At 37.6% G+C, this 12,287-nt stretch overlaps 1 protein-coding gene across 1 annotated transcript in view; it reads left to right on the top strand.

Annotated features, from left to right (window-relative positions):
- The window catches only part of ENOPH1 (enolase-phosphatase 1), a 48,963-nt gene that overhangs the window by 29,686 nt on the left and 6,990 nt on the right, over nt 1–12,287 (top strand). Inside the window, exons 4-5 of the mRNA XM_006885276.1 lie at nt 8,081–8,213; nt 10,737–10,860. Of these exons, the coding sequence (XP_006885338.1) occupies nt 8,081–8,213; nt 10,737–10,860 (257 nt within the window). The remainder of the gene's footprint in view (nt 1–8,080; nt 8,214–10,736; nt 10,861–12,287) is intronic.

Here is a 12,287-nt window from a genome sequence, read left to right as displayed (position 1 = left end):
ACCTAGTGACCCTATAAACAACAGATCTGAACCTTTTCCTTTCCTGTGCCATCTTTATCATCTCTGATATACTTGAGGCCATTGCTTCAGTGGCCGTATCAGTCCATCTTGATGAGGGTCGTCCTCTCTTTTTGCTGACCCTCCACCTTTCCAGGCATGATGTCTTTTCTGAGGAACAGCCTCTCCTAACAATATGCCCAAAGCATATGTGAAATGGAACGTCACCATCCTTGCTCAAAGGAGCACTATGAATGCATTTGCTCTGAGACTTACGTATTTGTTCTTTTGGTGGTCCCATGGACACTCAGCACTCTTCTCTAATACAACTCAATGTTATCGATCCGTTTCTTAAAAGCATGATTAAGTGTTCTGTAATTTCTATTCTTTTCAATGTTAGCCATAGTTTCTTATGATCCACACGTCAAATGCTTTTGCATAGTCAGTAAAAGATAACATAGTGCTTAGTATATGCCCAGTGTAGTTCTCAGTCCTTTCTATGTATTAATTAGCCCTCTTAATAACCTTGTAAAGTAGGTGATATAATTCTCCTCCATATTTGTAAAATGAAAAAGTGGGCAAAGTTGTTGTTGTTGTTGTTATGTGCTGTGGAGTCGCCTGCGACTCATAGCGACCCTATGTACAACAGCCCTAAACTCCGCTCTGTCCTGTGCCATCGCACTGTCTCTGACACTCCCATCCCAATTATCCCAGTCACTGAATCAATTGACCTCATAGAGGGCCTTCCTCTCCTGCGCCGTCCCTCCACCCTCCCAAGCATGATGTCCCTCTCTAAGGACCGGTCTCTCCTCACTACATGTCCAAAGTAAGTTAGACGAGCCTCAGAATCCTTGCCTCCAAGGAGCCACCCGGTTTAACCCTCTCCAGGACAAATCTATTTGTTTTCCTAGCAGTCCATGGTATTCTCAATACTCTTCTCCAGCACCACAGCTCAAAGGCATCAGTTCTCCTTCTATCCTCCTTGGTCATTGTCCAACTCTCTGATGCATAACAAGTGATTGCGAAGACCATGGCCTGTATCAGACGCACCTTAGTCTCCAGAGAGACACCACTGCTCTTCAGCACTTTGGAGAGGTCCCTAACAGCAGACTTTCCCATGGCAATGCGCCTTTTAATTTCCTGGCTGCTGGTGCCAAGACTGTTGACTATGGAGCCAAGCAAACTAAAGCTGTGTACAATCTCAATCTCTTCACCATCCATCCTGATGCTGCCAATTGGTCCAGTGGTGAGAATCTTTGTCTTCTTGACATAACCCCTAATGTGGGTAAAGTAAGGTTAAGTAATGTACCCAAGGTCACTCAGCTTAGGTTTAGTCAGGGGAATGTTGGCTGTATTTTAAACAGTAAAAGATGCTTAACCAAGCCATCTGCCCTGGCATCAATTCCAACTCAAAGCAACCTTATAGGACAGAGTCCGCCTACCCCTTGGAAGGTAAATCCTAATGGAAGCAGACTAATTTTTCTCAGAATAGCTGGTAGATTCAAATTGTCCACCCTTTAGTTAACAGCTCATCACCACCACAGGGCTCTTAAAGGATTTCTACACAGAAAATAGTGACGATCTGAGGCAGGTATATACCAGTAATGTGGGTCAAAGTGGTCTCAGCTATCTGGATAGGAATATTACACATATATGTTTATATTTACCAAATGATGAGACTGAATGTTGTACATGAATCTGATTATTTATGTCCATTTAGTAATATTCTTTAAGTAGACTCCCGTGGCATAATCCCATTTTACATTTGATAATTTTATTAATGAAAAGAAAGTTGCACATTTATTCTACTTAGAAATTGAGACTGACCTGATAGTGGGAAGAGAGGCATGCTGAAGGCTGGCATACACGGAACAGGACTTCTGGGAACATTTAGTCCGAGCTTAACAGAGCTCTGTTGTTAGTGCTCTTGTTTGTTTTCACTACCCGTCCTGGATGCAGGAGATGCCATCAGCTACACCATCCCCTTTGACCTTTTAATAGCTTATTTCTCTGTGGAGAGTACAGAAAGGTGAAAACTACTGCCCAGGAGTCTGGGCAAGCATCCAATTAATTATGTTTTCTATGTTTCTTCTTTACCATATAATAAATAATAAAAAGATAATTCTTTTTTCTTAAAACTGTATTTATTAATATAAGTTCTGTATTTAGTGTTGTTAGGTGCTGCTTTCAAGTCAAGAGTGACTCATAGACACTCTATGAACAATAGATCTGAATCGTGTCTTATCCTGTGCCAACCTCACCATCTCTGACACACTTGAGTCCATTGCTTCAGTCACTGTGTTACCTACCGGATTGAAGGTCTTCCTCTCTTTCGTCATCTCTACCTTCCCAAACATGATTTCCCTCTTCAAGGAATAAGCATTTCCTAGCAACATGCTCAAAGTATATGATATGAAGCTTTATCATTCTTGCCTCCAAGGAGTATTCTGGCTGCACTTTCTCTAAGGCATATCTGTTTGTTCTCTTGGCAATCCATGGTTCAGTACTTTTCTTCAGTACCACAACTCAAAGGCATCAGTTCTTCTTCTATCATCCTTATTCACTGTCCAGCTCTCACTTTTTCAGTGATTGAAAAGACCATGGCCTATCTCAGGCAAACCTTACTCTTCAGACTAATACCATGGCTCATCAGTAATTTGGAGAGGTCTTTGACTGTAGACTTTCCCAGTGCAGTAGACCTCCTGACTTTTGGTACGAAGTGTATTGATTGTGGATCTTAGTATGATGATGTCGTTGATAGTTTCAGTCTTTTCTCCATCTATCATTATGTTGCCTATTGGTCCAGCGGTGAGAATTTTCGTTTTCTTGATGTTGAGATGCAAACTATATTGAAGGTTGTAGTCTTTGATCCTCTGCAGCAAGCACTTCAAGTCGTCCTCACTTTCAACAGTCAAGATTTGCTATCTGCATAACAAAAGTTATTGATGAGTTTTCCTCTGATCCTGATGTATACATTTAAGTGAAAAAGTTTCTGAAATTAGTGAATACATTTTTATTAGGCTCTGGTATTTTTACTAAACATGATCTCAGTTATACTTTTCTACAAATCTATATAGCCTCACTTCTTGCTTTGTTAAGCATATATAAAATACTGATAATTTTCATGTTTTTAATAGTCATGCTTTTTTGAGAATAGGAACCTATTTAATTTTGGGGGGAATTAAAATGGATAGGAAGAATTTGATCGATAGGCAAATGCCTATTACATGTAAACTTAACTCCAATTTTTATAGATTTGCCATTAAGGTTTTTTATCTTTTTTTAAAAAAATATATTGAGGTACAGTATACATGTCATACACTTATGCCAATTTAAAATGTAAATTTTAGTTTCTTTTACTAAATATATCTTTTGCGAGCTCTAGTGGCCTAGTGGCAATTTGAATCAACCAGATGCTCTGCTGGAGAAGGAGAGACAATTTCCTCCTGTACCAGTCAGATCCGATTTGACGGTACACACACACAAAAACATCTGTAAAAAAAAAAAATAAAAAACTAAAATATCTCTTTTGTTTTAATATTTTGCTGTGTTTTGCTAAATGGATAGCATTTAGGTTCCCATCTGACAGTTTGTTCAGATGACAAATTGTTTATTGATATATGAGTTACATTTTTCATAATGTGTCAACTTTCTCATGAATTGTGTCCTTTTTATTTTCATTTCCAGTTCTCTTGTTTAATTATGAGGCTTTTAGGAATCTAAACTTAGTAGAAGGAAGATATAAATAAAGTGTCATAAATAAATTTTCCAGTTAATCTTTTAATGAAGACCCGTTCAGTATGTCAGGTTCTTTGTGCTTATTTTCCACCTATTTCTTGTGACAGTATTTGTGACAGTCATCAACATAAGACAGGATTCCCTTCTGACATAACTGGAATAGATTTGTTTTGGTTTTTTCTCCCCCATTATCAGTATCTTTATTAAGCTGATCTTTTGTCTTTGGGGATAGAAGTATTACATACAAACATAATTCATATATTCATACAAAAAGAACACAAATAATAAACATTTATGATGAATAATACCAAGATAACGTTTGCATTTTGTCAGTTGCAGAAATAACTCCCCCACTTGTGGAAGGTTCTGTATTGTCTCTGGAAATCAAAATAGCATTTCTTCTTAGAAAATTAGTGCGAGTTGGTCCTTTTCTTCATGAATTTCTCAGTAACAGCTGTTGTCTGAGTCTGCTTTTCAATTTTAGTAAAGATCAGTCATTGTTTGAGTTCCTGTTTTGAAGTATTTGAAGCCCCTAAGTTAATTTAGAGAAAATAGCAGTCAGTACACCTTTTGCTGAAATATTTTTACAACTTCTCCCTTTGTTATTTCTTGGTTCTTCAGCAATTTTCTTTTAAAAGACCTGACCTGTAATTTTACCTTCATTATAACATTAATTCTTCCACGTTAGCAATAGTCAAAATTCATTGTTCTCATATAAATGAGTTTTTTTACTGATCTCCATCACAGTCAAATGCTTGGAGTTGTTCACGTAACTCAGTAAGTTCTAGCTCGGCTGCATGCGTTTGTCTGCATGCCTCCTTCCAGGGAGATACAGTGCTCTGAATACACTGAAGAATATTATTAATGAAGTCAGTATCAATGTTGTAGCAATGAATTTGGTGTTGTAATGGCTGTTAGATTCACACATAGTTCAGTTTTCATACATCATTAGAGTTGAATAATGCCCTATTTTCTATTATGACTTTCTACGTTGAGACTGACAAGAGTGTTATCGTAGACTAGGCTATGGGCTATATAGTAGTCTTAACAGTAAACGAGAACATAGATCATTGGCAGGTGAATATTCCTGAATGACACATTTGGCAAATTCCACGCTAGAATATTATATGTAGGACATAATACTAATGAGAAGATATATCCCCTTTTTCCCCTGGATGGTTGTTAAGTGCAGTTTGTCATAACATGAATATGTAATAACTTAGGGGCTGACTAAGCCTCATTTATCAAAACTAGACCCTGCTTGCTGGTCGTTATTGTGAGATGGCATAAGACTCTTCACTGACTTGTTAGCATATTTTTCTCCCTGTAGAGTTAAGTTTTCTCAGGCCTTTTTTTTTTAAATAAAATTTTTATTTTATACTGGTTTACTTACCAAAGTTGGTATACATTGTTTTTGACACCGCATCTTTTTCGTTTACTTAACCCACCCCTCCCTCCACCCATTAAATTGTGCTACCCTATGATCACCTGCCCCATCCCACCCCTGTGATCCAACCCTCTCCCACTTAGATCCTCATACACATTTTTTCTGGTTATCTATTTCTACCATAATGGTCTTATACAGTATTTGTCCTTAAGAGATTGAGTTAGTTCACTTAGAATAATGCTCTCCACTCCCTTTCATGCTAGGTAGTTATTTACAAAATCATTGCTCCTGCATGCTGTATAGAATTTCATCGTGTGAATGTACCATGATTTCTAAATCTATTAAGTTGTGGTTGGACATTTGGACTCTTCCATGTTCGCTGCTATGAACATTAGTGCACAAGTGTCTGTTGTTACCTCAGTTCTCATTTACTCGGGGTATATTCCAGGAAGTGGAATAGCTGGGTCATATGGAATTTCTATGTTCAGCTTTCTGAGGAAACGCCAAACTGCCTTTCAGAGTAGTTGTACCATTTCACAATCCCACCAACAGAGTATAAGAGTTCCTATCTCACCACATCCTCTTCAGCATTTATTACTTGCTGTCCTGTTAAACATTGCCACTGCTACTGGAGTGTGATGGTATCTCATTGTGGTTTTGATTTGCATCTCTTATTGCTAGTGATTTTGAGCATTTCTTCATGTGTGTCTATCGACCATCTGAGTATCTTCCTCTGTGAAAAGTCTTTCCATGTCTTTTGCCCATTTTGTAATTGGATTATTAGTCTTTTTCTTGTGGAGGCCTTGTAGGATCCTGTCTGAAAGGGTTCTTGAAACCAATTGCATTGCCAAAGTTTTTCCCAATCAGGCTTTCTTTTCACTCTGTTGGGAAAAAGTTTTTGATGGATTTAATCTTTATAAGGTCTCATTCATCAGTTTTCATCAATTCATCAATTTTATCCTCTCCAGATTGTACATTTCTGACTGTATTTGGCAGTCTCTATACTGTGGACTAGATCTTCTGAGCTTGATCCCAGTTTGTCTCTGATGAGCTTTACAATTTTGGGCTTTAGTTCCGGGTCTTATCCACCTTGGTTTGATTTTTGTGTCTAATATGAGATGTGGATCCTGTTTCAGCTTTCTGCAGGTAGCAGTCCAGTTTTGTCAGCACCATTTGTTGAAGAGGTTGTCATTTTCCCATTTGATAGGTTTTTTTTTTCTTATTGAATATCAGTTGACCATAGATACCTTAGTCTATTTCTGGGCTCTCAATTCTGTTACATTGGTCTGTGTTCCTGTCGTTGTACCAGTACCATGTTGTTTTGGTTACTACTGCTGTGTGGTAGGTTTTTCTTTGTGGTATCTCATTTATTTATTTATTTTTAAAATTTATTATTAATTTCAATGAAAATTTACAGAGACTTTGGCTTTCCATTCATGTTGTACTTTTCTCCCCTCCCAGCCTCCCCCCCTCCCCCGAGTACAATACCCTCTTGGAAAAGTAAAAGAAAAAGTCTTTCATTGTTTTACAATCCCTCCCCCCAGGTCCACTCCACTATGCAGCCTTTGCTCTGGACTCCTGTCATGACAAAAATACCTAATCATATATCCCTTTTAAACAGTTCTCTCCCTCATCTGTTTCAATGCAGTATACATTATTGAACCCATCTTTCTCAGTCTCCCCCCAACCCCGAGGTCATACTGTTGTACAACACTGGCAGCATGCAGTATTTGTCTTTTTGTGACTGAGCACAGCATAATGTCCTCCAGGGTCACTCATTTTGAATAATATTGCATGAGTTCCTTGTTTTTCAATACAGCATAGTATTCCATTGTGTGAATATACCACAGCTTTTCTATCCATTTGTTTGTTGATGGGCACTTAGGTTGTTTCCAACTCCTTGCTATTGTGAACAAAGCCGCAATAAACATGGGTGTGCATATATCTGCTTGGATGTCAGTTATGGTCTCTTTGGGGTATATTCCCAGTAGTGGAATTGCTGGGTCAAATGGCATCTCTATTTGCAACTTTTTGAGAAAGCGCCATATCGCCTTCTACAGTGGTTGTACCATTTTACACTCCCACCAACAGTGAATAACAGTTTCTCCACAACCTCGCCAGCATTTGTTGCTTGCTGTTCTGTTAAATTTTGCTATTATGACTGGGGTGAGATGATATCTCATAGTTGTTTTGATTTGCATATTTCTTAGAGCTAGGGATTTTGAACATTTCTTCATGTGCTTGTTGTCCATCTGAATGTCTTCTTTGGTGAAGTGTCTGTTCATATCCTTTGCCCATTTTTCTATTGGATTATTAACTTTTATCTTGTTGTGGTGCTCAAGTATTTTATAAATTCTAGATATTAGTCCCTTATCTGATATGTCACTAACAAATACTTTTTCCCAGTCTGTGGCATCCCTTTTTATCCTGTTGGAGAAGTTTTTGGATGTACCTAGGGCTTTGATTCTTAGAAGGTCCCATTCATCTATTTTATCTTCTCCTGGTTGTAGGTGTGTGGTGGGTTTTGAGGTCAAGGATTGTTATGCCTTTCGTTAGTTCTTAAATAATGTTGTTATCTTAAACTGGACATAATTTAACCGTATGTTTCTCACAAATTACATCAAAGAGTATGTAATAGTACAATATTGCTTACTTTTTTGAGCGCCTTGGAAAGCTTTTCCCATCACTTTCTTATTTCATCCTTTTTTCTGCTTTATTACTTATTTGTAGTAAAAGTAGTGTTTACTATTATTAGTACGGCTGTCAGAAACAAATCTCTTCTCCACCAAAGTTGTTGCTTCTAATCTGCTGTGAGCCTGGAACTCTGGTAATGAGCTTGTTAGAACTGCAAGGGTCGCCCCTGATGGCCCTTTGTAGACATGAACAGAAGAACTTGACAGATTTTCATCTGGCTAGGTGACATGATCCTGCATTTTAACTTGGTAATGTTCCTTCTAGGTTCTTTGAAGATGTTATTCCAGCTGTCAGGAAATGGAGAGAGGCTGGAATGAAAATATATATCTATTCTTCAGGGAGTGTAGAAGCACAGAAACTATTATTTGGACATTCTACAGAAGGTGATATTCTTGAGGTAAGTCACTTAGTTATTTGACACTCAAATAATGAAATAATGAATGTTAGAGGAATGTACTACATGTATAAGCTGAATATATCAGTATTTGTATAATTGCATTTATATTTATGCCATACAGTCAAGTCAGTTGTAGAGAGAAGTGGGAAATAAAGGGAAAGATGAAGTGTTTTATTTTGAAACTTTGTTATGTATAAGAATCATCTAGGGAACTAGTTTCTTAGTGAACCAGATTTGACTTAAGGAGAGTGTGAGAAGGTTAGGGATCTGCACTTCACACAGTCACCTTACATGATAGGGATCCTGATCAGGGTAATGTTGTTTACAACTATACATCTTTCTACATCTTAGAATGTTGGTCGTGCAGTGGTTACAGTGCCCGGCTGTAAACTGAAAGGTTGGCCCTTCAGGTCTGCCTGCTGCTCTGTGGAAGCAAGATGTAGCAACCTGATCAGAAATCTTAAAGCTGTAGAGACCCTGTGGGACAGTTGTCCTCTGTTCTAGAGAGCTCTTAGGAGTCTGACTTGACTCAAAGGTAGTTAAGTTTGGTTTTGGTTTTGTATCTTTTCTGTCTCTAGCTCTAAAAGGGCTAATAAATTTGCATGTTAATCCATGATAATGGCAATATTTGAAAATTGTCAAATAGGAAACTAATGAGATCCTTCCTTTGGTTCAATAACAGTTGTGTGGGGTATTTGGTTTTTTTAAATTTACCAAATAAGGCAAGCTTGAGAAAAGGAAATACTAAAAATCAGTCTTAACTTTAATTTTAAAAAACCAACCAACACCACCTTAATATTAATTTATATTTGCATGATCTCTACACATTCTTTCAATTTGTGGAAAGTTCTGAAACGTTTAAAATGTCACAGTATTTGATTCTAAACACAGATTTTCTTTTTTACTGTTTTTATTTTGTCTTATTGTGATTTTAGTGAAAGTTTACTAATTAATATTTTATTCATAATATTATTTTCAGTACTCAATGTAATCACATTTCTCCTGTTTCCTCCCTGTAATTCTGATTTCCATTATTCCTTCCGTACCTCTATGTCTTTCATTTCTGTAGTGATACTGTGCTGATCATCCTCTTTCTGGATGTTGCTTTTCCCTTCACCCATTTTAATATGTGTGTTATCTGTTTACTAATTTTTACTCTCTTCTCATTCCTGGTAGCTATCCAAGAATGATTCTATATATGTAGAAATCTTTCTGTGGCTTTTTCTTACACTGGTCTTGTTTCTGACTTTTTCACTCATCATAAACATAAATGTCCTCAAGATTCTTTCATGTTATGTTGTTGTGTGCCATCTTCCACAAAATTCTTTATTGTTTTTGAGTGTTGTATACTCCATTGTGTGAATGTACTGTATGTAGTTTCTTTATTTGTTCATCTGTTGGACACTTGAGTTGTTTCTGTTACTTTGCTATTACAAGTAATGCTGCATTGAGCATTAGTATTGTGGCAAACATTCTTATTTTTGGACAGCAAAATGTAGAAAAATGAAACAATTTAAGATGAATTGGCACAGTGACACAAGCAGTGATGTTGAGCATGTCAGAGGTCATGAGGATGGTGCACAATAGGGCAGGCTTCTGATCCCTTGTTTTATAGAGTTGCTATGAGTCGTAAGTAAGTAAACTCAACAGCACATAACAACATAATTCAGTGACTCTCAGTACATCTTTTAAATTGTGTAACCACTCACTATCCTTTTCCATATTTTTCGACCACTCTTTACATAAAGGGGGCGCTGGTGGTTTTGTGGTAAGGAGTTGCACTACCAACCCAAAGGCATGGAGTTCAAATCTACCAGCTGGTCCACAGGAGGAAGAGGGGCCGTCCCCTTCTGGCAATTAACTGCCTCTGAAAATTCGCTGGATGGTCAGCTATGAGTTGATTCCGAGTAGATGGTACATAACATTACATCAGCTGCTATCCCATGATGTGGACTTCTTTTTAAATTAACAAATTACACCGTTGACGCCAGTTATTTTTTAAGAGTGTATGTTAGTCCTTTGGTGGAGTTTAAAAATTAAATAATAGAAAGTAAAATTTCTTGAAAGTAAAGAATGAGGCGAGTTAAAGGACATCTCTTCCTTCTGGTTTCAAAAGAATGTCTTTACCACCATTGGAATGTAGTTCAACAAATAGTTTGAGTGCAAAATAGTGTTGATGAAAGATAGTAGAGCATGCATACTTTAAAATATTTTTAATCTAAAATTAATACAAATGAAACAAAGTAGATTATTTTTTCTTTATTTTCAAATAGATTATAAATTGACTTTAATTTTACACATTGCACTTGTGGTTTTCTACCAGGTGCTGTTGCTATAAAAAAATCTTAATTTTACATTTATTTTTTGTAAGCCATACAGCTAGACCTTCCATAAATATTTATTGAAAGAACAGAGTTGCTATTGCTATGACATATTCCAGAAAAAAAGAAACAGGGAATAAAGGAATCAGAATTAGCAAGTGTATCTACATTATCACTCTGTCCCCTCGTTCTCTTTGCTCAGCTTTTTGATGGCCACTTTGATACTAAGATTGGACATAAAGTGGAGAGTGAGAGTTACCGGAAGATTGCAGACAGCATTGGTTGTTCAACCAACAACATCCTCTTCCTGACAGACGTTACTCTAGGTGAGTGATAACGATTTCTCATATTGCATATTCTGGTATAAGAGCTGAGCTTGACACTACAAACATATTGTCCATTTAAAGAAAGTATATGGTGAAGATCCTTGAAAAATGAAACCGTTTCTTAAAAAGGAACAGTGTGAGCCAAATAAGCGACCTTCTTCTCCACTTATTCAATTCTTTAGAGGTTAGTATGGAGAGAGCATTAATAAGACTTGGTATGTTTAATACTCATTTTAACTCCTTACCAATGACTGCCTACCCTTTACTCCCTCTCTCTCTTCCCCCTGCCACAGTGGGAAAATAACAAGACTTCCAGGGTATCATTATGAAAGGGCATGCAAGCAAGAGTATGAATAGGTGCATATTTTTTACCCAGCCTGCCCCTCTTTGTTATATACTGTACATTGTTGTTGTTGTTACGTGCTATTGAGTTGAGTGTGACTCATAGCAACTCTGTGAACAACAGATCTAAACCCTGTCTTACTCTGTGCCATCCCCTTCATCTCTGACACACTTGAGCCCATTGCTGCAGTCACTGTGTCAATGCATCTCACGGAGAATCTTCTTTCTTTGCTGACCCTCCACCTTTCCAGCTGTGATGTCATATTCTAAGGAATGGCTTTTCCTAAAAACATGCCCAGAGTGTGTGAGACAAAGTTTCACCATCTTTGCCTCTGAGGAGCATTTTCACTGCGCTTTCTCCAATACAAAGTAAAATGTAGGCCATGGGTAAGAGTGTCTCATCTCTGGTCGTGTTAATGACATGTAGTCTTTCTCTGCTGCTCAGCCTTGGACTTTTGGTCTATTGTGTTAGGCAGGAGTTCTTCTATATAAAACAAAGAAACAAAAGCCCCCATCAGTTTCCAGTGAGTTGATTTTGATTCATGATGATTCTGTGGGTGTCAGAGTAGAACAGGGCTCTGTAAGGTTTTCAAAGGCTGATTTTCTAGAACAAGATCACCAGACCCTCCTGAGGGTGGACTTGAGTCTCTAGCCTTTCAGTTAAGTCAATGAGCACTTAGTTGTTTGCTGTATGCACCTAAACTGTTCTTTAAAATTCTTATTTGTATAGGTTATCCACTGAATTCAGAAGTTACAACTTTTTCTAGAGACAGTGATTTAAAGCAGGCTTGATTTTACTTAACTTATAGGCAGTATTGAGTAAATGAATCTCTGTTAAAATTTTGGTCATTAGTGAATCCAGACTGATATTTTTTACTTAAGTAGACAATGACCAAGGAGGATAGAAGGAGAATTGATGTCTTTGAGCTGTGGTGCTGGAGAAGAGTATTGAGAATACCATGGACTGCTAGGAAAACAGATTTTCCTGGAAAGGGTTAAACCGGCTGGCTCCTTGGAGGCAAGGATTCTGAGGCTCCGTCTAACATACTTTGGACATGTTGTGAGGAGACACCGGTCCTTGGAGA

The sequence above is a fragment of the Elephantulus edwardii genome, unplaced genomic scaffold, assembly GCF_000299155.1.
Source record: "Elephantulus edwardii isolate Elephantulus edwardi_28Jun2011 unplaced genomic scaffold, EleEdw1.0 scaffold00042, whole genome shotgun sequence".
NCBI lineage: Eukaryota > Metazoa > Chordata > Mammalia > Macroscelidea > Macroscelididae > Elephantulus > Elephantulus edwardii.
This window is presented reverse-complemented; position numbering and strand designations above follow the sequence as displayed.